This window comes from Microtus oregoni, unplaced genomic scaffold, assembly GCF_018167655.1.
Source record: "Microtus oregoni isolate MIOR12 unplaced genomic scaffold, Mior012 000019F_ref0000042, whole genome shotgun sequence".
Taxonomy (NCBI): Eukaryota; Metazoa; Chordata; class Mammalia; order Rodentia; family Cricetidae; genus Microtus; species Microtus oregoni.
Genome location: NW_024543078.1, coordinates 4,001,849 through 4,026,715, shown reverse-complemented (window position 1 = coordinate 4,026,715; position 24,867 = coordinate 4,001,849). Strand labels below are relative to the sequence as shown.

The 24,867-nt window shown below is 56.3% G+C and overlaps 3 protein-coding genes across 7 annotated transcripts in view; 1 reads left to right on the top strand and 2 right to left on the bottom strand.

Annotated features, from left to right (window-relative positions):
• Positions 1-245: 245 nt before the first annotated feature.
• Positions 246-6,283, bottom strand: Sf3a2 (splicing factor 3a subunit 2). Its single transcript, XM_041668974.1, has 9 exons — positions 6,161-6,283; positions 3,459-3,620; positions 3,282-3,353; positions 2,444-2,490; positions 2,061-2,170; positions 1,646-1,695; positions 1,435-1,575; positions 1,262-1,330; positions 246-1,159 (listed from the first exon to the last, which is right to left on the bottom strand). Exons 2-9 carry the CDS (start codon positions 3,582-3,584, stop codon positions 359-361), a joined length of 1,416 nt encoding a protein of 471 aa, XP_041524908.1. The 5' UTR covers positions 3,585-3,620; positions 6,161-6,283; the 3' UTR covers positions 246-358.
• A 217-nt stretch (positions 6,284-6,500) lies between these two features.
• Positions 6,501-9,054, top strand: Plekhj1 (pleckstrin homology domain containing J1). 2 transcript variants are annotated; one of them, XM_041668997.1, is made up of 6 exons: positions 6,501-6,836; positions 6,920-6,987; positions 7,058-7,124; positions 8,308-8,398; positions 8,512-8,539; positions 8,645-9,054. In XM_041668997.1, the coding sequence occupies exons 1-6, from the start codon at positions 6,743-6,745 to the stop codon at positions 8,756-8,758; spliced, it is 462 nt and encodes a 153-aa protein (XP_041524931.1). In that variant the 5' UTR covers positions 6,501-6,742; the 3' UTR covers positions 8,759-9,054. The 2 variants fall into 2 exon arrangements, with proteins under 2 accessions (XP_041524931.1, XP_041524930.1); XM_041668996.1 differs by having other exon boundaries at positions 8,476-8,539.
• A 451-nt stretch (positions 9,055-9,505) lies between these two features.
• The window catches only part of Dot1l (DOT1 like histone lysine methyltransferase), a 42,369-nt gene continuing 27,007 nt past the window's right edge, over positions 9,506-24,867 (bottom strand). For 2 of the 4 annotated variants that reach the window (XM_041668968.1, XM_041668969.1), the window contains 20 exons: positions 23,705-23,773; positions 23,200-23,306; positions 22,504-22,545; positions 21,397-21,504; positions 21,063-21,294; positions 20,739-20,852; positions 20,285-20,376; positions 20,097-20,198; positions 19,776-19,913; positions 19,278-19,403; positions 18,677-19,161; positions 18,433-18,568; positions 17,874-18,020; positions 16,935-17,064; positions 15,851-16,428; positions 15,474-15,679; positions 14,626-14,690; positions 13,445-14,383; positions 12,242-12,872; positions 9,506-11,442 (listed from right to left, as the gene is read on the bottom strand). In XM_041668968.1, coding sequence (XP_041524902.1) covers positions 12,277-12,872; positions 13,445-14,383; positions 14,626-14,690; positions 15,474-15,679; positions 15,851-16,428; positions 16,935-17,064; positions 17,874-18,020; positions 18,433-18,568; positions 18,677-19,161; positions 19,278-19,403; positions 19,776-19,913; positions 20,097-20,198; positions 20,285-20,376; positions 20,739-20,852; positions 21,063-21,294; positions 21,397-21,504; positions 22,504-22,545; positions 23,200-23,306; positions 23,705-23,773 — 4,412 coding nt within the window. In that variant the 3' untranslated portion in view covers positions 9,506-11,442; positions 12,242-12,276. Of the gene's footprint in view, positions 11,443-12,241; positions 12,873-13,212; positions 13,270-13,444; positions 14,384-14,625; positions 14,691-15,473; positions 15,680-15,850; positions 16,429-16,934; positions 17,065-17,873; positions 18,021-18,432; positions 18,569-18,676; positions 19,162-19,277; positions 19,404-19,775; positions 19,914-20,096; positions 20,199-20,284; positions 20,377-20,738; positions 20,853-21,062; positions 21,295-21,396; positions 21,505-22,503; positions 22,546-23,199; positions 23,307-23,704; positions 23,774-24,867 lie in introns of all 4 variants that reach the window. The other 2 variants (XM_041668970.1, XM_041668971.1) reach the window with 2 other exon arrangements.

The window sequence follows — 24,867 nt, the reverse complement described above, 5'->3', positions numbered from 1 at the left end:
AGTGCCTGGCGCCCAGTATGTCCAGCAGGTGGGAGGTGGCCTTCTCAAAGGGTTTTCTGTCCTCAGAGACAGGCCCACAATTGCAAAAACCACAGCTGTCCTTGAGTAGCTCCCATCTGCCTAGGGAGCCCACCTGGAGGACTCACAGAACCCCGGGTCACCATGCCTTCAATAAGGCATGCAGTACCTGCCCATCCCCCCCACCCCCCAAAAAAACAACATAAGAACCACACTGCAGACAGGGAGACATGGGGGAGGCTGTTTAATGAACTCAGAACAGGACAAAATAGAAAACTTTCCAAGGATTGGCCCCGGGAAAAGGCTGCGCACAGGCAGCAGGGGGTGCTGGGGCCATGACTCAGTTGCCTGGGGGAGGGGGAGGCATGTTCCCAGGGCCGTCTGAGGGGAGTGGGGGCCTTAGCATGGGGGGCATAGGAGCTGGGTGCACCCCAGGATTTGAGGGATGAACCCCTGGAGGCTGAGGGTGGACTACAGGCGCAGCAGGGTGGACTCCAGGAGGAGGCTGGGGGTGTACCCCAGGTGCCTGAGGGTGGATGCCAGGAGCTGGGGGGTGCACCCCAGGGGCCTGAGGATGAACTGCAGGAGCAGGTGGGTGTACTCCTGGAGCCTGAGGATGAACTCCAGCTGATGGGGGAGGGTGGACCCCAGGAGCTGGCGGGTGGACCCCAGGAGCTGGTGGGTGCACTCCAGGGGCTGCTGGGTGGACCCCGGGAGCTGGTGGGTGCACTCCAGGGGCTGCTGGGTGCACTCCAGGGGCTGCTGGGAGCACACCTGGAGCTGGGGGATGGACCCCAGATGTTGGTGGGTGGACCACTGGGGCTGGGGGATGGACCCCAGGAGCTGGGGGATGGACTCCAGATGTTGGTGGGTGGACCACTGGGGCTGGGGGATGTACCCCAGGAGCTGGTGGAGGCATCTGGGGAGGTCCAGGGGGCCCAGAGGGAGCAGGCCCGGTGGGAGGCATAGGGGGCAGAGGCAGGCCACCAGGCGGAGGTGGGGGCAAGGCATCTGGCAGTGGTGGGCGAGGAGGCAGGCCATTCATGAGTGGGGGAGGGGGCCGCTTGACACCTGGGGGTCCAGCAGGGAGGCTGGGTGGGGCAGGAGGCTTCTCCATCTTAAAGTGGAACTGAAGAAAAAACTGTAGGGGAGGAGGGTCAGTGACTGCAGGGGAGGGTGACTGACTGCATGGGAGGAGGGTGAGAGGGAGAAGGAGTACCATGCAAGGGCTGCAGAACCTCACCTGCTTGGTCTCTCGGTTCCAGTGGGTCCAGAACTTTCCCTCTGCCTTGTCGATCTCACGGCTTGGCACCTGGGAGAGGAAAGCACAAGCTGCAGCACCCAGGGTGGAGACCGGGACCGACAGACAGACAGGCTAATCCTGGCTGCCCCCTCTCCTGTCCTCGGTGTCACTACCTTGAAGGCAATGGTCTCGTAGGGCTCAGCAGCCATGAGCAGGTACTGCCAGCGGCGGTCTGGGGGCTCAATCCTCTGCTCATAGGCAGACATGAAGCGGTGGCGTGGCATGATGCCCTCGGCAATCTCAGGGTAGTCAATCTGTGGACGTGCACAGCAGCATCAGCACCACACCCACGTGTCCGCTCCACCCCGACTGGCCCCACCTCACCTGAAACAGCAGGCTCTGCTGGCCCATCTCTGTGTCCCTCTGCTTGGTCACTGTAATACACAGGGGACAGGGTCATAGGTGCTCACCTGGCAAGGATCTGAGCAAGAGAACCCAACCCAGCACTGCATGGTCACGATGATGTGGACAGCCCTCTGCAGCCTCTCTGGGTTCCTGCTGGCTACACGACTGGCTTTCTGATCAGGCCAGGTCACTCGGGGGGCCTCTGCTGAGGGGCTCTGGGAGTGCTGACTGCAGACAACCTGCCTGCCCGTCCTTCTGGAAGTTTCTAGTGGGGGATAGTGCTTATCGCCCACCTGTGGGCTGCTATGACGACAAAGGAAGCAGTGGCTGTGTGTCCTAGGGATGGGTGTATCCTGTGCCAGGGCCCACAGGGCTCATTCTGGCCAACACACACCTTTGTAGCCAGGGCGGCCAATCTTCACAAACTTTTTCACCTCCACCTTAACCTTCTCAGGTGCTGGCTGGGCAGGGGCTTCTTTGGCCTCTTTGGCAGCTCGCCGAGCCCTACAAACACAAAACATGGGTGCATGGCCCCTCCACCAGCTGCCAAGGCCAAGCACACAGGCGCCAGAGCCCCCTGGCCTTGGAGCTCATGGACAGGATGAGGGCTCAGCCCTGGAGTCTCCCAAGCAGGGACAGAGCAGGAGGGCACCAATCACCCCACTGTCCTTGTTCCTTAGCAGTCAGCTCTGCAGCAGGACTGCCAGGCTGGAACACAGGCAGAGTAAACACAGGGCCTTTCCCTCCTCTCCACCCAGCCATAAAGTGAGGGCTCACAAGTTAGTCTGATGCTTCTTTCCTTGGGTGTGGGCCAGGTAGCTCCCCTGCAGAGAAAAGAAGACAGGTCACTGAGGGGGAGGGGGAAGCAGGACAGCTCTAAGGGGACTCAGCCCACGGGTCTGACATGAGGCCCAGAGTCTAGAGTTCCTTGGAGCATGGGAACCTATGGGGATGCAGTGGCTGTGGCTGCACTGGGGAGCAGTGACACACCATGCCACCCTGGGAATCTCTCTGTGGTTAGGACCAGCACACACACCAAAGTCTTCAGTGCTGACCCCACTACAGGGGTCTGGCAAGTGCTCAGGGAGCTCCTGAGGGGGTGGTGGAGCCTAAGCTACTGCTCGGCATCCTGCACAGCTGTGGCAGCTGACTCCATTGTCAACACGGTCACTGCTGACCGCTCTGCTTATCTAGTCCTGGACTACCAATGGACTCCAGTCCTCACCTCCTCCCTGATTCCCTAAAATGCAGAAGCAGCCTTGTTGCTGGGGACATTCAAAGATCAGATACGCTGACTGCTGTCCTGACACCAAGGTCAGAGAAAGGGTAAAAGGGCAGCTGGTCCCCAGACCACCTTCAGTGTAGAGTCAGGCAGAGCTCACAGAGCGAACTGCAGTAGTCAGAGCTCACAGAGCTGGACGGGCACACAGTTCAGCTTAGTGGCTGCTTACCCAGCACAGCTGAGAAAAAAATAAAAGAATTCAACCAAACCAGACCAACACTGTGGGAGCCCTCGGCTCTGGGTGATAGGTCCAAGGTCCACCAATGTCACCCCATCAGTGTAAAGGCCACATGTGTGCCCAGCGGGGGACGAGGGTCAGGTGGAAGCACGTACCTCATTGTTATGCAGCGTCAGACATAGTTTGCATTCATAGGATCCCAGATGGTTTTTCATAAAATATGGGTCCTGGGAGGGAACACAAGTTCCTGTTAGACCACAAAGCCTGGTTCTCTGAACCCAAGACAGAGGCATTGTGGGGGCTCTGTGTACACGGGGACACTGCTCCCAAACCTTGTTGATGTCGATGGTTTCGAGGGCCAGCTGCCGCAGGCGCTCCCTGCGGTCCCTGTTGCTCTCAGAGGAGGAGGCCACGCCCCCACTCCCCGTCTTGCCTCCAGGTCTGTGCTGGAAGTCCATGGTGCAGGCCTGGGAGCTTCAAGAGACAAGAGAAACCTGGGAGAAAGAAGGATCAGAACACTGTTGGTACTGCTAGGACTGTGGGGTGGCCAGACACGCACACAGCAGGCAGGCAACCCGTCACCTGTATGTCACAGACTGGATTCTACCTAATCCCTAGGGCCAATGTGAACCAAGTACAGAAACTGCCAGTTTTTGCTAAGCAAGCCTAAGACCCTATTATCATTTCTTCAAATCTCATGTAGCCCAGGCTGTCCGTACCCAAGGCTATCTTTTCAACTCCTGGTCCCCCAAGCACTGGAATTATAGAGGTGTGCCATTACATCAAACTGATTCTTTGGTGTTACGAGAGGGGTGGGGGAACAGGCAGAGTCTTACATAACCTGGCTTGGCCTTGAACTCCCGGGGGAGGGGGGGTCTGCTTGTGTTTGAACTCTTGATCTTCCCAGGTAACTGCAGGTATGAGCCACCTTTGCCTACTATAACTTATTAAAATGGGATCTCTCTTCATCGCCCTGGCTGTCCTGGGACTCTCCACATAGACCAGGCTGGTCTCAAACAGAGATTCACCTGCCTCTGTCTCCCAAATGCTGGGACTAAAGACCCCCCCCCCCCCATCTGACATACAGGCATAAGGAGCTTTTCCTGGTCTCCTGAGCTCTGAGCTGTCCACAGTGCTGCAGAAAGCTCTGTGCCAGGCTCAAAGCCACCAGGCCATGTTTTCCTGATGGTGGAACACTTCAGACTGTCTGCTGCAGGACTCTGGTTATAACTCAGAGTGAACTCACAGTGCCCAGGAGAGAAGTGGAGGGCAGCTCTTGTCATCATTGCTGGAGCCTCATACAGCAAAAGGGACCTTGCAAACGTGATCAAGACTCTTTGAGAGCCAGGTATCCCAATTATCTACAATGTCACCTTGGAGTCTGCCTAGGAGGTAGGTAGGAGAGCTCAAGGCAGAGACACTACAAGGTCACTGGTTGTCAATTCCGAAGGAGGATGGGACACAGAGGCCTCTGGATGTTGGGAAGATGAGAGGATGTGCACTCAAGCTGTGAGCTGGACAGACTGTTGGTCTGTTTCATACTCAGCCACCCAAGGACTGAAAAAGAGAAGCACTGTCTACATCTCCCAAAGCTACCAGGAGACACATCCCCAAATCAGAGGCAAGAACAGAGCACAAGGGTGGCAGAGCCCAGGCAGTGACAGGAGGGAAAACTCCTTTGACCTCTGGTAAAGAGAACTCCCAAGAACATGAGACTCTGACCACTCTTCCAAGGGGACAGGGTGTCCAGCCACAGGCTTGAGGGTGCAATTCAGGGGCAGAGTGCTTGTTTAGTATCCATAAAGCCTCTAGGGTGTGTGCCGGAGGTGCCTGCCTGAGTGTCCACTGAAGGAAAAATCCATCAGTTTTGGAGGGTGGGGGAAAAAGGACAAAACCAGCCTGGGTGAGCACATTCCTTGGTACTGGAGGTGCACAGAATCCCGCAAAATCTCACACCTGAGCTACCCTCTCAGTCCATGACGAACTTTCAACCTCCCAAAACACAAGCACTTAATTGTGGGGCATGGTGGTGCCCGCTTTCACGTCAGCTCTTGTTTGAGTTGGAGGCCAGACTGGGCTATGCAGTGAGAACCTGTCTTAAATAAGAGATAAAAGGGCGCTGGGTAGGCTGGGGAGTTGGCTCAGTAGTGAAAAGCATTTGTGCCCTTGCAAAAGACCCAAGTTCTGTTTCTAGCACCCAAACTGGGCAGCTGACAACCAGCTCCAGGGCACCTGGCACCCTCTTCTGGACTCAATGGGTACCACACTCAACATGCACACACACAAACACATAAAAGACAGTCTGAGGAAAGCAATGTGAACACTGGCATTTACCATTCTGCTTCCTGCCCCAAGTTCCTGGGACAACACTTCCCCACCAAAGCGGACTGTACCCTCACACCGTGAGCAGTAATAAACCCAAATTAGACACCCAGGTGTGGAGACACACGCTGTTTATCCCAGTACTGGGGAGGCAGCGGCACCAAGATGTGTGTGAGTTCGAGGCCAGCCTGGTTCACACTAAAGTTCCAGGAGGGCCTGAATTGTGCAGTGAAAACCGTCTGAAATAAATTAAAAGTTTTGCCAATGACTGGAGACGTGCGACCTCATGGACCACCATAAGATTATCGATAAACGATCGACAAGGGAAGAAAAGCGGTATTTGAAAAGGTGCTGCTCTGGTCCACTTTGGGAGGAAATACCGTTATCTTTTAGTCGCAGCCACGGACCTACTCAGGTGGACAGGAGCAGCAGTCGCCAGGACCCTAACTAACGATGAGGGAAACTGAGGCAACCAAGGAAGTCAAAAGAATCTCCAAGACCGGGAACCACGCCAGGGGCCACAGACGCGCGGCGGGAATCCGCGACGGGGCTACGGCCCAACGGGCCTTGCGAGAGCGCGCTCTCCGGGCGCGCGCCAGGCCCGAGGAAGAAGAACGCGCCGCTCACCCTCGCCCCCACCCCCACTTCCAATCCCCTTCCAGGGGCCCCGCGGTCTGGGCAGCCGCCACCGACAAGCCGCGCAGCTCCTCACCGGCGCCCAAGGCCGCGATTCCCGGGCTTAACCTCCGCGACGGCCACGACTTGGCTGCGCGCACGCGCACGACGGACTAAGCGACCACTTCCGGGAGCAAATGAGGCGGAGTTTCCTGTGCGCGCAGGCCCGAAAGACGGACTCGGGTTCTAGAGGCTCGAGGACAAGGAGTCTATAGTGCGCACGCTCACTGAGATGTCCACGCACTCTCGTTCCGCTCTAAATCTCGTGACGCTACCTATCGCGACAAGACGGAATCTGTTTCACTAGCCCGGGAAGGGGCTTCGCTTAACGTGGGGTGCTATGAATCTAACGTAACACTTCACGTTTAGTGTGTCTGACGGTTATCTAGGGACGCGGGATTTCTCTCACTTCCGGCTCTGCGTGCGACTGCGCCGACCTGCACGCCAGTGCCACCTTATGGTAAACTACGCGATAAGCTCCACAACGCGCAGGCGCAGTAGCTTTGATGGGGCTTCCGGGAACGTTCCCTGAGACTTTTGTGGCGCTGGTTGCCGCTTCGGAAAGGACGGCGGCCGGGAGTCAGGGCGCGTTTTAGTTCGCGCGGATCCCGGCGGTGTGATGCGGTACAATGAGAAAGAGTTGCAGGCGCTGTCCCGTCAGCCGGCAGAGATGGCCGCCGAGCTAGGCATGCGGGGTCCCAAGAAAGGCAGCGGTGAGCGGTTCGGGGCGGGCCGGCTCGATTCCCGGGTGGGCGGATGAGAACAGTTCCGCACTGACAACGCCCTGTGCCCACAGTGGCCAAGAGGCGGCTGGTGAAGCTGGTGGTCAACTTCCTCTTCTACTTCCGCCCGGACGAGGCCGAGGTAGGGGCGTAGGGGACTCGGGGGGCCCGCGCGGCCCGGAGGCCGGCGCTCATGGCCGTGTCTCGCGCAGCCCCTCGGAGCCCTGTTGCTGGAACGCTGCATAGTGGCCCAGGAAGAACCCGGCGGCTTCTCCATCAGTAAGTGCGCTAGTCCCCACTGTCCCCACCCCGGACTCTTGCTCCGCGCACCTATCTCCCTTTTACTCCCCAGGAGCCTCCATTTGTCATGGATCCCTGGTCTCCTGAGGACCCAGCGCTACAATAGCTGATACTCTTGAGTGTCCCCGGGTCTGGTCTCCGCTGGTGCAATCATAGTTTCTTCCCCCACCTTCAGTGCCTATTCTTCGCAAGGATAGGTGCAGCCTGTGCAGATTTTGTTTGTATTAGAAACAGTCTGGGGGCTGGAGAGATGGCTCAGTGGTTAAGAGCATTGCCTGCTCTTCCAAAGGTCCTGAGTTCAATTCCCGGCAACCACATGGTGGCTCACAACCATCTGTAAAGAGGTCTGGTGCCCTATTCTGGCCTGTAGGCATACACACAGACAGAATATTGTATACATAATAAATAAAATAAATATTTAAAAAAAAAGAAACAGTCTGCTTCTGAGGTTGAAGTGACACCTGTTAAACCTTGTTCCTTGGCGATCTTTACGGTACCATCTTGTAGAGATTTGGCCCTCATGTCTTCCCCATCATCATACGGGGTTCTCCATCTATACTCCTAGTCTTTCTTTTTTTGCACGTGTATATATGGAATCCAGAAGTCAATTTCTGGTCTCTTCACCACCCTCTCTTAAAACAATATATTTGTATGTACACATACGTGTATTTGGTTTTCCTTTCCCACTATGTGGGTCCCCGCTATTGAACTCTGGCCATCAGGCACAGCAACAGCACCGCTACCTGCTTGGCTCTCTCATCCTCCCACATGGACTTGGTTTTTAGGCTATATTGGCTGGCAGCAAGCCTTAGGAATCTCCCCATCTGTTTCCTCAGCACTGAGATTCCACTCAGGTCCTCCTGCTTATTACCTACTGAGTAATCAGCACTTTACCTACTGAGCCATCACCCCAGTCCTATTACCATTAGGGCCTACTCTAATGACCTCACATCAACCAGTTCATATGTTCCCAGTGGGTCCCTTTTCATGGGTTCAGGAGTCAGCACTCTGGAGGAGCCAAGCCAGCCTGTGACAGGCAGAGAGGATGGCTTGGTAGGACAGGAACCCGGGTGAGAGGAAGCTGGGCCTTCTGGCCAGCAGGATGTGGGCCAGGTAGACACCCAGCAGAGGTGGCTGGCTCCCTTCCTTTACCCCTTTCTAGGCTTTGTGGAAGACCTCAGCAGGAAGTATCACTTCGAATGCTGTAGCCAAGAGCAGTGTCAGGAGTGGATGGAGGCTCTTCGCCGGGCCAGGTGGGGTTTTGGGAACCACTGGGACCTGGGTGGAAACATGGGGGAGTGTGATCAGTGAGCCCAGCCCTTTTCTCCAGCTATGAGTACATGCGACGAAGCCTCATCTTCTACAGGAACGAAATCAGGAAGATGACAGGCAAGGTGTGTAGGGGTGGGGTGGGGTGGGGTGGGGTGGGGTGGGGTGGGGTGGTGCGGTGCAGGGCAGCCCTCCCTGGCCTTGTTCACAGTCAGCATGCACCCCCACAGGATCCTTTGGAGCAGTTCGGCATCTCCGAGGAAGCCAGGTTCCAGCTGAATAGCCTGCCTACGACGCACGGGCGGACTGCTTGTATTGGTTCCCAGCTAGATGTGTTGGACTGACCTTTGCCTGGCCTCTGGCTATCTTTGAAGATGTGTTTTGGAAATGTCGTTCAAAGCCAGAGGTCCGGAGGAGGTGGGCAAGGGCTTGGATCCTTGTTCCCATGCCATCTCCCTGCCAATACCCTTGAGTGCCCCCAACTGGGGACTGAGCCTGGCACAGCTCCCCTGTCCGTTATTGGATGAATGTATCATGCTAGGTAAAGCTGTGAACCCCACTCCTGCTGATAGAGCAGGTCATGGTGCCGGCCTTCAGTGCTGGGCCTGCTCTATAATAAAGGTACCCCTTTTCCAAGCCACACAGTGAAGTAAATGGGGAGAGATGGGGGCACACACCTTCAGTCCCAGCACTCAGGAGGCAGAGACAGCAGATCTCTGAGTTCTAGGCCAGCCCGGACTACAGAGTGAAACTGTTTTGAAAAACAAAACAAAAAAAGACTGGGCTAGGGACACATAAACACCCATGCATGCAGGCACACACAGCTTGTGGGACGGGTTGTTCCCAGTGTGCCTGGTACCATGCTGGTTTACCCTCTCTGGGAAGATGTGGAATCCTGCCTGGGTTTTGTGGGGGCACATATTAGTGAGTCCTGCGTAAGGGACCCATACCACCTGGCTGTGAGCAACTTGAATGCTACAGGGGTGCCTTGACTCACTGGCTGCGTTTTCCTTGGGCTCTTCCAGAACTGTCATCGTCCCTCAAGGGAGGTGACAGTAACCACACAAAGACAGACCACACTGAGAACCGGCTCAAGTGAAAACAGCTTTTTATTACTGTGTCTAGAGGCGGCAACAATGTGTGAGATGCCTTGGGAACCAAGGGAGAGAACAGTGCACCCGTTAAGTACAGAGGTCATTACAAGACAGAGCAAAGCTGCATCAAGTTACAAACAGGCCAGGCTGCCAAAAAAGCTGTGTAGGTTGAGGGTGGGAACCGAGGTGTGTCTGGCAGAGTCCCTTTGTGGGCTAGCGTGGGAGTAGGTCCCAGTCTGTAGGGCTTTCTATCAGAGTTCCTGAGCTCAAGCCCTGCAGCACCCTTGGGCTGGAATACCAGGGACCACTGAGGCAGCCTAGCCCCATGCTAAGACCATCAGCTAAGGAACCCAGGGCCACCGTGCACCATGTTCAGTTTACTGTGGGTTCCCCTTTCTCGTGGGCTCAGGAGAGGACTTGCAACTGTGCCCGCCTGGAGCACCTGTGGCCCACTGGGCCATGCGGGCCACGAACATGCAGTGTCTGTCCCATAACACTCAAGTAAGGTGGGGCAGCGACCACTGGAGCAGCAGCTGCCAAGGTGGCAGGTGGTGTGTACAGTGTTCACTCAGTGTCTTGTTCCAGGCCTGGGACTTGCTAACTTTATGGCCACCCTGCCCTGCAGCACCTTAGCTAGCTGTGGTGTGCAAGAACAGGCCTGGCGAGCATGAGCACCATCGCAGGGGGTAGGGTGGGGGGTAGAAGGGACACCAGCACCATCTTCACAACTGCCAAGGGAAGCAGGTCAACATGAGGGGGTCAACATGGCCTCCCTGCTTAGCCTACCTACCCCTAACCTGAAGTGAGCAGCATTGAGGGCAGTCAGTCAGGACCGCCTCAGCAAGCTAAATCAGCCCTGGCCCCTTTGCAGCCACACCCAGTGCACCTGTCCCCAGGACCAGGAAGCAACTCTTGGACATAGGTAGGTGGTGCCCACAGTGACCAGAGGCCCTGGGTGGCCCAGCACATCTGGGCCACACTCCTGCAGGGCCCCTGACCAGCGCCATTTTTTTGTGCATTTGAATAAATAAATGTATTTTTCCTCCTCACTTTTCTTTCCATTAAAGTTCACTGTGCAATCTAAAAATAAATGCAGTCAAGTCTATGAAATTTATAAATCTCCATCACATCTCTATAAAATACTGTCACTCATCATGTGACTCTCTTATACACAGATGCCAGGGGACCCACAGTGGGCCAGCCCCATGTCACCTGGCCAGCATGCCCCGAGCCAGAAAAGCAAAGAAATACAAAGTAAATGCACTTGTCACAGGAGCCACTGAGCATTGCAGTAGTGGCCCACACCTGTCAGCACCACTCAGCCCAGCCAGGCACCCAGTCCTGCCCCAGCCCAATCTGCACACACAGCAAAGGCACGCCTAAAGTCACAGGGTTAACAGCAGGGTGTTCACAGTGACAGCGGGCGAGTTCCAAGGAGAGGAACCAGAAGTCAGCCCCCATCGTGCATGCCTGGCGTGCCTTTGGTATCAGGACAAGCAGTAAGGGTGCGTCTGAGAACTGTTTGGCCTTGGTCCGCATCTGGGGCAGCACCCGGGGCGAAGTTGGAGATGGGTGGGCGTGGGCTTGGTGGTGAGATAGCACCGGGACGGAGTCTAGAATCCTCCTGGTGGCCAGCCCGGCAGGCCAAGTCTTTATATGATTCTCTCTCACAGACACTTAGGCGTCTCAAGAGGTTGCCTTGGACGACTTTGATGGAATAAAATATGTCAAAATTGCTTATACTTAAAAAAAAAAAAAAAACGATAAATACTTTATCTAAAACTATCGACAGTACAAACTGGACCAGTCCAGCACCTCCTGCGGTGCCGCCAATTCACAGTGGCTCCACGTCCGGCTCCGCCGGCCTGGCAGGCAGCAGGCTTGGTCCACACCGTCCTTGCATAGGTCGTGGCTGAGGTAGAAGTCCTAATTACCTGCAGGGAGGAGGAGCATGGGTTAGGTGCATTCAACATGTCCTCTTTGGCCGAGCTGCCCCACAGGACACAGGGCAGAGAGGGGTGTTCCTGGTAGGTACTGTTGGGCCCAGCACCCTGCAGCTCTGCCCTTGCTGAGCACACAGGGTGGGTTAGCTGGAGAGCTCTAGCCCTAGGACCTCCAGATGTGGTTGTCAGGCTGTCCTGTACTCAGGCTACGGCTACCACATAGCCACACCCTATGGAGAAGGCCAGAAGGCTGCCATCTGGCTCTTCGCCCACAGGACATGTCTACTGCCATGATGATAGCGCAGAGCAGGGTTTGACAGCCGCTGTTCAGGGAGAGGTGGACAGGGACCGGCTCCCTGAACCTTAAACCCCACCTCTGTTCAAGGATGCCCACGCTACCACCCCAGGCAGCTTTCTGCCCGTGGACAAAGTAAGTCTGCAACCTCACCAGTGTACTGACTACCCCTTGTTTCCCGTGCACAGGCATGCTGGTGACAAATGCCTTAGTTGAGAGCTAAAAATGTGACCCCAAAATCAAGGACTGCTTTGGGCCAGGAATCTCACAATAGGTTGGGGCTACCTTGGCTTTGGTGAGCCACATTGGAATCTCATCACCTCGGCTGTCTTCTCAGCGGCAGGCTGAGGACCAGGGAGTGCTGCACAATGTTGGCCCTGCCTCCCTTAGCCCCCCCCCCCCCCCCAATCTCCATGACTCAGGACCCCAGGCATCTGGCGAGCCCTGCCAGCCGTCTTCTGGGCAAGAGGAGGGGTGGTTTGGCTCTAGCCTTACCTTACAGAACATGAACTGCTAGCTAAGCAAGGTCTTTATCGAGGCTTAACCCCCGAAAGGTGCGCAGCATAAGGAGGCGGCATGCCAAGGGAAACCCACACAGCAGATGGCCCCGAGGAGTTGGCCTGTGGGGCGGCGGGCGCAGCCTGCGCCAGGGCCAGCCGGGGCAGGGGCTGGTGGTGCACCGTGAAGGAGGGGCGGGAGACCTTGTGTGGAAGGGAGGCGAGCTTGACAGACAGAGAGGCGTTAGCAGGCTGCAGAGAAGCGGCAGAGGAGGGGGGTAAGAAAGCTTTGTTAGCCGGGAGGGAGGCCAGGCTCTGCAGAAGCACTGGCTCGGAGTTAGAAGCCAGCAGCGCAGGTGGAGGAGGCAAGGTGACGTTAGGAGGAGGGGGTGCATGGAGGACAGGTGGCCCCGCAGGAGGCCGGCCCAGGTGCTGAGGAGGAAGTAGGGGAGGTGGAGGGGGCGGCCGAGTCTCGACCGAAGCCGCAGCCTGAAAGGAAGAAGCCGAGGTGCTGGCTGCCGCCTGCAGCGGGCTCAGGCCCAGCGTGGCACTGCTACACACGGCCCCGCTACTGACACCAGCTCCAAACGGGTGAGCAGAGGCAGAAGGCACCGCATGGGTAAAGACACCTGTAAACAGGAGAGAAAAAGCAGCTTCAACAGGCAGCACGATCCAGGCGGGTGGAGCAAGAGGAGCACAGTCGCCAGCAAGGAGAAGCAGAAGACAGCGTGACTCCGGTCCAAGCGCAGGCACAAGCAGCAAGCAGTGGGCTCAGTGCAGGGACACTTACCTGCCAGGATGAGGCCCCGCCCCTCGGGCCCACCTGCCCGCCCCTGCCCAGTCAGGACTGCACCATGCCTGGCCTGTGGCCCAGGCTCAACTCCGCCCTGTCTCTGAGCAGGCCCTCTGGACTCATTCTTGCACCAGGCCCGCTTCCACAGACCGGCCATGAGGCATGTGGGTGGTCACCTCAAACAGGGGATGCCCCAGGAGAAAGAAATGCCTAGTTAAGTGCACCGTGGTCTTCTGAAAACAAGAGGCATGCGTTATAAGGCTAGACAGTCTCCTTCAGTCACACCATGAAGACGGCCAGCAAGGACACAGGGACACACTCCCATTGTATCCTCTAGAGGGCTTGGGAGGGACCTCCCAAGCAGCTGGTGAGAAACTTGGGACTAGACGTCATCCCTTCCTTGCCTACCTCCAACAGTTCCACCGGTCACCCCGGAGGAGAAGCTGCCCATGGTGTGCGAGTTGGTGAGTCGGGGCGCAGCAGATGACACATGCACCAAGCCTGCAGCGGCGGGCACGGTGCTAAACAAGGACTGCAGCACAGAGGAGCCGGCCACAGAGCCCAGGTTGGCCTGCAGGGACATGGGGCCCAGAGTGAACTGGGGCCCAGGGGTGAAGGTGCTCAGAAAGGGCCGGGCAGCCTGGGCAGCAGGTGTTGTACTGCCCGCAGAGGAAGCCACAGTCACTAGACCAGGGCCACCGAGGAGGCCACCCGGAGGCACGGCTGCAGCAGAGATGAAGAGGTTGTGGCCACCCTTGAAGTCCAGCTCACGGTCACGGCCTTTGCCTGCCCTGCTGCCATGAGGCAGTGCAACTTTGTCCGCAGACCCACACAGGGGCACGGCCTCGCCTGACTCCTTGCCTGCATTGCCCTCGCCCTTCAGGCCACCTAGGCCCTCCGGCTGCCGCCTACTGAGGAAGGGATTAGTCTCCGTGGTACTATCCTTGCCCCGCTGTGATGGGAAGCTCAGGCTGGCCACCTCAGGGCCCTTGTGGGAGAGGGAAGCACCGTCGTTGAAGCTGTGTAAACCGAGGTCTGCAGCAAGGCCCCCACTGAAGGCCAGGCCGTTGGGAGGGTTGGCGCCAGGGCTCGGGCCCTCGGCTGCAGTCAGAGAGCCGGCAAAGCTTTTCCTTGGGTGGGCGGGGAGCTTGGCCTCAGCTGCAGGCTCCTCCAGGACCGGCCGGAAAGAGAACAGGGGGCTGTGGCTCAGTGCAGAGCCAGCCTGCAATGGACTGTCCACGGCCTTGGCCAAGCTGAGGTCGGAGATGGGTGAGAAAGTGGACTTCCATTTGCTGCTGTTCACAGGTTCACTCGAGGGTGCAGGCTTCCTTCCCACCAAACCACCACCTGATGGGAGAAATCAGTGGCCATGAGCTGAGCCTGCACTGGGGAAGTGGGCTGTGCCTACCATGGTGGCTGGCACACTTTCTACTAGGCAGAGGTGATGAAGAGGTGAGAGGCTCATGCACTATGAGACTTGTCTTGTCTGCCCCTCCCAACTGTCCATGCACCAGATGCAGTCCCAGGCTGGCACGTCCTGAGCACGGGGCACCCCCACACCTCCTGGCTCCAGGAAGGGAGCACATTACCATTTTCCAGCGTCTTCGGAGGAGATTTGCTTTCTAAGGAGATTGTTGCAATTTTTCTTTCAATTCTGTGCAAAGAAAATAGTCACTGATGTATGAATCTAAGTGCTCAAGAGAGTGTCCAAGGACTCTCTACACGCACAGCTCAACATGAAAGGTCCAAAGGCTGCCCTCTGGTCCCGTGTGGAAGGGCCCCTGAGTAGACCCGGAGTAAGTCTGGGTCATCAGCAGTACTAGGGCCTAGTGTCTGTGCATGGGCTGTTCTGGTGGGGAGCCCAGAATGCCTGTGCACATGGTGACACTATGCATATAAAGCAGGGCGAACTGTAGGAGCTTCCCTATTCTGAGCCTTAGCCAACCTGGAGCTAAATGCAGCAGAGGCCCGGCTCACAGGTGGTACACACATCCACGATGGTCTACAATGGGTCAGTGTATTTGTCAGACCCTTAGGAATGAATGACAGTGGGCAGCGATCTTAGAGCACATCAAAGTCAGAGGCAAGGCGTGACCAGAATTCACACTCGCAGTAGTACCTCCACTGTGACACTCAAAGGTAAGCATGGGACCTAGTGATGCTCAACATTGTCTGCAGTGCAGCCATAATGTAGGTGGCAAAGAGGGGCACGTGATGTCTTTACTCAGGCTCAACACCCAGAAAGTCTCCACAGATACACACAGACCCCACAAGCAGTACTCTACACTGCTCAACAAGAAAAGCAAGGTAACACCCATTGAGAAAATAGCCTTGCACTAGGGAGGTCAGGATTGAAAGATAGCTAACGGAGGCCACTTGGCCACACGATAGCATCTAGTCCAACCATGAGCCTGCAGAGCTGTCCCCTAGAACTCACCGGGTACTGCTGGGCTCATCCTCAGAGCCTGGCTCCTCATCTGAGGTCAGTGGTGAGTAATGGGCCCCATTCGTCAGGCCCAGTGGCCGCTCCTTCCTGAGCACCGGGGGCTGATCGTGGTCCTGGTAGGGGGTCGGGGAACTCTTCAGGGAACTCTCAGGGGATGAGATGGCTGTGATTTCCAGGGGCTGATTGATGTTGCTGACCTGCGGAATCAGGGAGGGCAGATGAGCCACAGGCCCAGACAAGGGTTTCGATGCCAGCTAACCCTTGAGACCTCTGCAGTCACCAGCTCCTTATGAGAGTACAGGTGGGGAGAGAACAGACTTGCACACCAACCACTGTCCCCACCCTGCAGGGACAGGCCCTACACTTACCATGGAGTTGAGGTTGAGGGGAGACCCCGAGGACTGTGAGAAGAGGCCAGCGACAGCTGGCAGAGCCCGGCGCTTGGGGGACACACCCGTGCTAAGGCTGAGGGTTCCCGCTGATGCACGCTTCCTTCTGCTGCGTTTACGACTGTCCTGCCCATGGCTCTGTACAGAATCCCCACGGGTTCCAGAGGTCAAGGGGCTATGCCTGGTAGAAGGCGACTGCTTAGAGCTGGAATTGGCTGCAATGCTGAACACAATCCTCCTCTTAGCTTCATTCTCCGGGTCTGAGACGGCAGGGTCAGAAGGCAGCTCCCCCTTGCTGGTGTCCGGCAGCGGACCTTGGGCAGTCACACTCAGGCGGGGACTGGCCGAAAGTTGGTGGGCAGGAGATGCAGGGCCAGAGTTGCGGGGCTGTGGTAGCAGAGGCGGGTGCTGTGGTGGTGTGCTGCGAGATCCCATGGTGGCAAAGAGGCTGCCAGGGCCAGAGGACTCATCAAAAACAGCAGTTTCCATTCCAGATACCAGAGGCGCTGGGCTGTTGGCCAGGGCTCCACTGATGGCCACCGAACCAGTGTAGAAACCTTTCATGAAGACACCAGTTAATCAAGGGAGGCAAGGAGGCCAAGCCCACTCTAACAACACCTCACCCTGGGAGGAACAAGCTGAGGTCAGTAGCCCCTTCCTAGGGTAGACCAGGGCCATAGCATGGATAAGTGTGGGCAGGCCAGGCCCAGAGGAAGACTGGTTCCCATTTCAGTCATCTGCAAACACCAGGGCACACTGGGTGCTGTCCCTGCTGGGAGCCACCTAAACCTCTAGGAACCAGATGACCTCAGCACAGGACAGCTTTCTGGAACTGTTCCAGACCTTAAGTATCCCTAAAAAAAGTTGCCTGGCCCTGCCCTAGCCCAAAATCAACAGGAGAGAGCTAGAGACTAGTCCCCTGGCTTCTGGTCACACAGAATCCTAGGACTCAAAACCTCAGAGCTACCTGTTGGGTGTTTGTCCCAATGGGATCGTCTCCCCAGAGAACATGGCACCTAGCAGGAAGAGGTCCCTATGTGGTCGGGGGGGGGGGGGGGGTCACCTGTGGGTGCCAGTGTGAGGCTCCTGCTCCCTGCTGCACTGCCCCCTGCACCATGGGCGGAAGCACCAATCTGCTTTTCAAGTGTGGATGAGGAGTCTCGGGGCTGTGGCCCAGGGCTGGGAGTGCTCCTCTGCAAGAGAAAGCCTGCCTAGTTAGGGCAACAGAAGACAGTGGGGCAGGAGGGCTGTGGGCAGGGGGACCCAAGAGGGGATAGAGCTGGGCTAGGCCTGAGAGTTCAAGCAGAAAAGTCAAGTCACAGGGGCTGGAGAGATGGCTCAGTGGTTAAGAGCATTGCCTGCTCTTCCAAAGGCCCTGAGTTCAATTCCCAGCAACCACATGGTGGCTCAAACCATCTGTAATGGGGTCTGGTGCCCTCTTCTGGCCTGCAGGCATACACACAGACAGAATATTGTATACATAATAAATAAATATTTAAAGAAAGAAAGAAAGAAAAGTCAAGTCACATTCAGTTAATGAGGGGTGCAAGAGGCACGGGGTAAGGTGGTCAGATGTCAAGGCCAGCTACAACTACATGGTGAGTTCAAGGCCAGCCCGAGTCACACAAGACCCTGCCCTCAAAATAATGCAGAAGGAAGGCAAGGCTGAGTTTTCCCAGCCTACCCTCTGTGAACATCAGCACTCCTGGGATCCAGCCATCAGGGACAGCAACCCACAGGGCCATGTCAGCCAGTGCTGTTTGAGTGGCTAAAACCCTCTTTGTTGTTTCTTCTCTGTTCTGTTTCTTACAAAACATATCTAGAGCCCAACCACATGGCAACAGGATTAGCTCTGGATGCCCTCTCGCCAGTCCCCGGATGACCACATGCTCAAACTCAACAGCATCCGACAGAGACATAAAGACTGAAGTTGAGCCTGGAGCCCCACCACTGCCAGCGCAACCACAACCATCACAACTACCATGTGGCCCAGCACACTCACCGCCCTCTCAGCACGGCTGGGCAGCACCACACTGGCCAGTGGGATGCTGACGGGCAGCTTGTTGGGCTGCACTGTGCTGAGTGGAATGCTGACAGGCAGGCTGGTGATAGTCTCCCCATGGCTGCTGTAGGCACGCTCCTTCACACCCTGTCAACAGATGGCCATGCTCAGCTGCAGACTCACTGCAAAAGCCATCCTCAGGATATGGGCTGGTTAAGAATGCTGCCCACTCTCTCTCTGTTTCTGAGACCTGTCACCCTGGACTGCCTGGCCTCCCAAATTCCTCTCCATCTCTCTACATACAATGGAGGCCCTAACCCTCTTGGTCCCACTCTAGATCTCCCAAGCAACTGGCTAAATCCTACTCCTGCATGTAAGCACCCGAATCCCAAGGACACAGAACCACCCATGGGAGGCTGACACACCTGCCTCTGCAACCACTCCATGAGGCCTGTGGATGCTAATCCCCATCTCCTCCCCAGGTCCCCAAACTAAACTTCATACATCCCACAGCTGAGAATGCTCTGTGGAGTGAATGCTGCGGTTGCCTGGCCCTTACCTTTTCACTGCCCTTCTCTGAGGTGAGCGGCGAGGTTGCGGGGGAGGCAGGCAGTGGATCCTGGGGGCTGAGCTTCATGCTGTTGGACAAGCTGGGGCTCTGGTAGGGAAGGGTGCTCTCCTTGGCATGCTCTGCCCTGCAATGAGAGGCCAGTCACCCTTGCTGAGTTCACAGCTAGCAGCCCACGCCCAACAGCCCCAGGGCAGCAGACAGTAGCACAGCCCCTAGATACATCTGTGCTTACCGAGGATGTAGCTCACTGGCAGCTGGTTTGCTAACCCCAGTGTGGTCCTGGCTCAGGTGCCGCCTCAACACAATCTTGGCAGGTGACAACCGGGTGTAGTCTGGCAAAGTTAGGCCAGACAACTTTTCTAGCCGAGGCCTGCCACTGTGGCTGGGGGTGCAGGGTACGACCTCCTGATCCAAGGGGGAGGCCAGGTACTGGGGGGTGTTCTGCTTGGACGAGGGCCGACTAGCTGTGCTGCAGAGCTCGTAGCCAGCGGCATGGCCATTCATGGAGAGCTCGGGGCTCATGCTGCTGAGGTGTGGCAGGGAGATTTTGGCACAGTCCAGCTCAAGACGCAACCGCCCAGCATCGGCCTCCAGCTCGCGGCCCAGGGCACCCTTGCCACGCAGATGCAGGGACAGAGCATCATCTGGTGGCACACAGGACTTCAACTGCAGGAGCTCCTGCTGTCGCTGGCTCTTCTCCAGCTCCACAATGCTGATCTACACGATGGGAGGTGTGTCAGAGCAGCCTGGACTCTACTGTGAGGCCACACCCCTGCTGTCTATCATCACAGATGCCCATCTGAGGGGTCTGGTGCATCACCCCAACACCCCACCTGCAGCTCCAGGCAGTGTCGCTGCTTCTCTGAGATCTGGCTCCGCAGGGCCTGTTTCTCTTTCCGCAGGTTCTCCAGAGACAGTGTGGACCAGTCCAGCCTCAGCTCCTCACACCGGGCTCTGAGCTGTGGGCACAGACACAGACAAGATGTCAGCAGCTGAAGGCAGGAAAGCCCGTCTCTCCGGGCAGTGCACTGAATACTTCCTATAGTTGTGGCCCATGGTGTCAATACCCACCCACAAAGCAAGGTGAGAAAGGCATGTGTGACACAGCACAAAGGGTCCTGGTGTGATTAGGAATGGGGTGATCCTTGCAGCATACCTCGGGGCTCCGGCCCTCCATCCTGCCTGTGTACAAACCAGCTGCACCGCCCCCTACACACACACACACACAGACACAGACACACACAGAGACACACAGACACACACACACACACACACACACACACACACACACACACAGAGACACACAGACACAGACACACACACACACACACCAGCTGAAGGCTCTGGCTCCGCAGCTCACTGTTGTCCTTCTCCAGCTGCTCTGACTGCTCCCGCAGCTGCTGGTTGTGGGCAGAGATCTCCTTCTGGGCCTGAATCAGGTCATTGTAGGTCAGCGCCTTCACGCCCAACTAGAGATGCAGAGGACAAACCAGGGTGAGTCCCAGTGCATAGGGAACAAAGGGAACGATAATAACCGTGCAGCTCTGACCTGGGTACAGCCAGGGCCACCCTCTGCTTCCAAGGTGGCCAGCCACTCTATGTCAGTCCTTCCACAAGGGTAAGGGAAGCTCAACTTTGGTCACCCCAGTCACCTCATCCAGTTTCTGCTGAAACAGTCTGTGGATCTCCTCCTTTTGGGTTTGGCAATGACCGAAGAGCTGCTGTGCGGTGTCCAGCAGCTGTGTGTTCTTCTCCTGCAAGGGAGGACAGGAGCAGGTGACCTCAGCGCCCCGTCCCGACTACTAACCCGACTACCGACATTAAGGCGGAGCGCGCACACCTTCTCTTGGTCCAGAAGCTGCTGCAGGTTGGCCTTGTACTGTGGGGTCTTCGTGTAAGCCAGGAACTGCAGGTACTGGATCTTGAAGGACTCTGGAGGTACACATAGCACAGTGTATGAACCAGGACTGATGCCAACGCCCTTCCCTGAGAGGAGCTGGAGTGGTGGCCAACAGAAAGGAACTACCTGACCTGGCCTGCTGCGGGGTCATCCCTGCCTGTGACTTCACCAAGCCCAAAACCCGAGAGCAGATCCCTCCTTCAAGTAAGAGACTTGCCAGCATTCCCCATGGAGTGAACCTCTACCAGGCTCCCCCATGTCCCTGAGGCGAGTCAGTCTCAGTCACTCACAAACAGGCAACAAAGCCTCTTCCACACCACCCAGCAGGCTTGACTAGAGCCCTACCACTTCCACAGCCCCACAGAACTGCTTCAACATCAAAGTCATGACCTACCTAAAAGTTTCTGTAATGCAGGCGGGGTGGGTGCCACCAGCAACGGATTGGGGGAGTGGAGCTGCGTGCTCGGAGGTAGCTGGTAGAACGGGCTATGAGGTGCCCTGTACGCATCTGCAGGACAAAGGATCCCCATCAGTCACCAACCATAGGCCCTATACTACCACAGGCAACACAATACCTCAGCTTGGCAAATCTGAGTCCTGACACTGTTGTGTAGTCACAGGCTTGGCACACAGCAGAATCCAAATGGTGACTCTACTGTACAGGAGCCCACAGTCACTTGGATGGGGACTCTGCCACGCAGGAGAGAAAGAGGCTCACCCTGGGGTGAGGCTGAGGGCGGGGCTGGAGGAGAGGAGTGCAGGAGGTCCAGTGCGCTTTGGCTCTTCTTGGACTTGCGCTCAGCGTTTGCAGCACTCATTTTCTTGGGCCGTCCACGCTTCCGGCCAGCCATTTTCCTCCCTTTCTTGTTCAGTTTCTTCTTCCGGGCTTTGGAGGGAGATGGCTTTTTGACAGTGGCCACACCTGACTTTTCTTCCTCAGCACCAGAGTCCTAGAGGAAATAGGCAGGCAGTGAAGGGCCAGCAGGAGTACCCGCAGGGCGGCACCACTGGGCACCCTGTCTACCAGGCATGTGTAGGGAAGGGCATCTCACCGCGGGGGCCTCCGTGGCAGCTGCCTTGCTCTCTGGGACCTTGGTGGGGGTAGTTGCATTACTCTTGTTCTCTCGCTGCTGCCGGCGCCGAGCTGCTTCCTGCTCCTCCTAAAGGGAAGCAGTGGAAAAGTGTCCTGAACATGCTGGAGGCTCCATCTCCACTCCAGCATCAAAGAAATGGCCACACACACACACACACACACAGACTCTGGGGGAGGTACAATGCCTAACCTGGACCCCACAGCCACTCTGTGGGTAAGGCATGGGCCTGTCATGCGATTGCAGCCCAAGACTGTCCCTGCACTGACAGCTGCAGAACCACATGGCAATGAGAACACATAGGAAATGCCAGCCATCATGGAGACTGCCCCACTAGGCAGGACAGATACAGCCCCTAAACGGCTAGGCAAAGTCAAGCCACTTGCTAAGGGCCTATGCTAAGGGCCAGTGCTGACGTGAACCCTGTACCTGAGCTAACCTCCATGAGGTGCAAACTTGCATGCACCAGTGGAATTGGGGGTTCAGTGGGGGGAGAATTAAGCCCCTCACTGAGTATACACACTGTTCATCATCTAGTATGCTGGGCAGGATGAACTCCTTGGGGGTGTGCAGCAGCCTGCCTACACTCCTGTAACCCTGACAGCCCACCACTTCACCAAGTACCAGCAGACAGAGTGCTGTGCTCTGCTATAAGTGCCCACACAGAGTGAACAGACATCTGTTCATGCCTCCCCAGGGAAAGTCACGTGGAAGCCCAGCTCTTTGTGTCCCTGGACAGACAGGCAAACGTGCAGCACATGTGGCTAGAGAAGGACTGCCATAGAGCAGACTACCCAGTCTTCCAGGGTGCTGGAGACAGGCACCCTCAACTGTTGTACACAACTCTGGCATGGGGATGCACAGCACGATTTAACAAAGAACCCACTGGTAACTGGCATCACCTACAGAAAGATGGATGCTAAACCCACTAGAGAGTTGAGGGCCTTCGGAAAGCCTGGAAGGCAGAAATAACACTTGTTTGGGCCTAGGGACCTTGGTCACACATACCAACAGCACATACAAAGCCAGCAAACATGATCCTCACAGTTGGGAGAAAAGCAAACTTACCCTGAGTTTTGGATTTTTCAGACTAGAAAAATAATTTTCAAGCTAAAGAGAAGAGGAAAGAGCTTTGTTAGAAGCGAGCCCCGAGCACGGACACAGGTGGCGTGTCCCACAAGCTGCCGGGCCCACCAGCACACACTGCAGGTGGCACAGCAGGAGTAATATACAACCCAGGATAGCTACCCTCGAGTCGCAAGTGACTGCTAAGGAACCAGGGACAGGACCTTCCAAGGGGAACACTGGCTGCTACACCGCAGAGGGAACTCACAGCATAGTTCAGGAGTCTTGAGGGCCCCTTTACCTACAGCAGCAAGGGCAGAGCACAGCTGCTGCTGGCTCAGGAGAGCACAGAACAAAAAGCAGAATTGCCAACATGCTGCCTCAAGGAACCCAGAGGGTACCAGGACAGATGGAGAACAGAACCTGGGACCATACACAGAAGGTTCTGGCAAGGAGAAGATACCCTGTGGGGGCCATGAGGAAGAGGCCAGCACATACCCAGGGAAGGCTGGGGACGAGGACAGAAGGGATGACAGAGACCACAGGTCTCTGAATATGATAATATGATGCCAAAACTACTATGGCCCCTATTCATCAGGTGGACTAAGGGCTGAGACCCAGAGCTGCCAGGGAGCTCTGTAGGGTGACAAGCAGGCACACAGAGGCAGCGTGCTGTACTGTAGCACTGTGGGCACTCACTATGGTGCGGTCAATAGTGTGCAGGTAGTAGGAGACGGGCTTCCCAGTCCATGACACGGAGCCCTTCAGGGGTGACAGCTCCACCACACGCATAATGGTGCCGATGTCTGTGAAAGAGCAGCAAGTCAGGACTGTGGCAAGAGGCCTGCGCCCCACACCAGTGTCAACAGCATCCCCAAAGGGAGGAATAATCTGGGGCCTGTCAGGAACAAGGTGGCGAGCACACATGAATGAGATCAGATTTCAAGAGCAGCCAGCATCAAAGCAAGCATGCAGACCCGGAACTGGACCAGCCAAGCGCCTTGCCCAGGGAGACCCACAGAAGGGCTGGCCACCCCATCCTAAGGCCCCTCCTGAAAGAACATGTCTACAAGGGGATGTGCTTAACATACTGTGGGCAGAGGCTGTGGAGCAGCTAGTTGAGTGCCCTCCCTGCAGGGCAGAGTACCATCTGACTGGGCGAGGGGAGCCAGGTACCCTATGCACCACGGAGCCCAGAGCTTACCACTCAAGTTCCTGCTGTTGATCCTGAAGTTCAGAGGGGCAAAGGGCTTTGAGGAGACGATTCTGCCGCCTACAACACAGAAGCCATCACTGCCATGTGTGCAAAAACCCACACAGGCACACACAAGCTGGAGACCACAAACCCAGGCATGAGCAATTGCCCAGGACAGGAAACAGGTGAACAATGCCTGTGCCCAGGAGATGCTAGGCATTCTTCACAAGACCCCTGGTGCTCATCCCTGACCCTGCAGCCATAGAGAACAGTGACTCTACACAGTGGTGACAACTGGGTGCCTGCTAAAAGGGTCATGGTGGAACCCAGTACCACAATAAAGCACAAGAAAGAGATTGCTATAAGCCATGTGTTACCAGGAGGGGGAGCTGAAACAAAGGCACTGAGGAGACCTACAGGCAGTGTAGCACAGTGATTACCCTGGCATTCCAGCAGCTGAGAGAGGGGAACTGTCATGAGTCTGAAGACAAACTGAGCTAAGCAGCAAGATCCCAGTTTTTAAAAAGACACAACAGAGAAAGACCCAGAGATCAGGGCTGAGAAGCTGACTGGCTGCTGAAGCCCTTGAGGCTAGAGAGATGTAGGCAGAGGCCGGGGCAGGAGACAAGAATCAGAACTGCACCACAAGAGGCAAAAGAGCCATGCCAAACCACACAAAGATTCAAACCTGTGACAGCCACACAGGAAGAACAAACTTGAAACATGGAAGTCTAGGTGTGGAGGCACATACCTTTAATCCTAGTATGAGGCAGAGATGGGCAGATCTCTGAGAGTAGTCTAGCCTGGTCTACATAAAGAGTTCCACAACAGTCAGAGCTACATAGAAATCTTGCCTCAAAACAAAACCCAGCCTAATTCTTGTGAATGGTGCAGATTCCTTCCATATTAAAGAGAAGTATTGGGGTGGAAAGGGGAGAATGAGAACATCATGAAGCCCAGGCCAGTCTAGGAGCTCTAGGCCTCCTGCCTTGGCCTGATTACTAGAACAGCCCTGAATCCCACACCCATTGATAGCTAAACAAAGAGACTCAAAAGACCACACTGGCACAGTGATACATGTCTGTCATCCCAGGAAGAGAGAATCTCAATTGAGAAAAATGCCTCCAGCAGATTGACCTGCAGGCAGTCCGTGGGGCACTCACTGTCTTGAC

Excerpts from the sequence above, each read along its gene's own strand:
- Sf3a2 (XM_041668974.1), bottom strand. The coding sequence starts at position 3,584 with ATGGACTTCCAGCACAGACCTGGAGGCAAGACGGGGAGTGGGGGCGTG. Across the intron at positions 1,576-1,645 it reads AGCAGAGCCTGCTGTTTCAG|ATTGACTACCCTGAGATTGC; the intron begins GTGAGGTGGGGC and ends GCACGTCCACAG. Across the intron at positions 1,160-1,261 it reads GGAACCGAGAGACCAAGCAG|TTTTTTCTTCAGTTCCACTT; the intron begins GTGAGGTTCTGC and ends CCTCCCCTACAG.
- Plekhj1 (XM_041668996.1), top strand. The coding sequence starts at position 6,743 with ATGCGGTACAATGAGAAAGAGTTGCAGGCGCTGTCCCGTCAGCCGGCA. Across the intron at positions 6,837-6,919 it reads GGGTCCCAAGAAAGGCAGCG|TGGCCAAGAGGCGGCTGGTG; the intron begins GTGAGCGGTTCG and ends CTGTGCCCACAG. Across the intron at positions 8,399-8,475 it reads GAGGCTCTTCGCCGGGCCAG|CTATGAGTACATGCGACGAA; the intron begins GTGGGGTTTTGG and ends CCTTTTCTCCAG.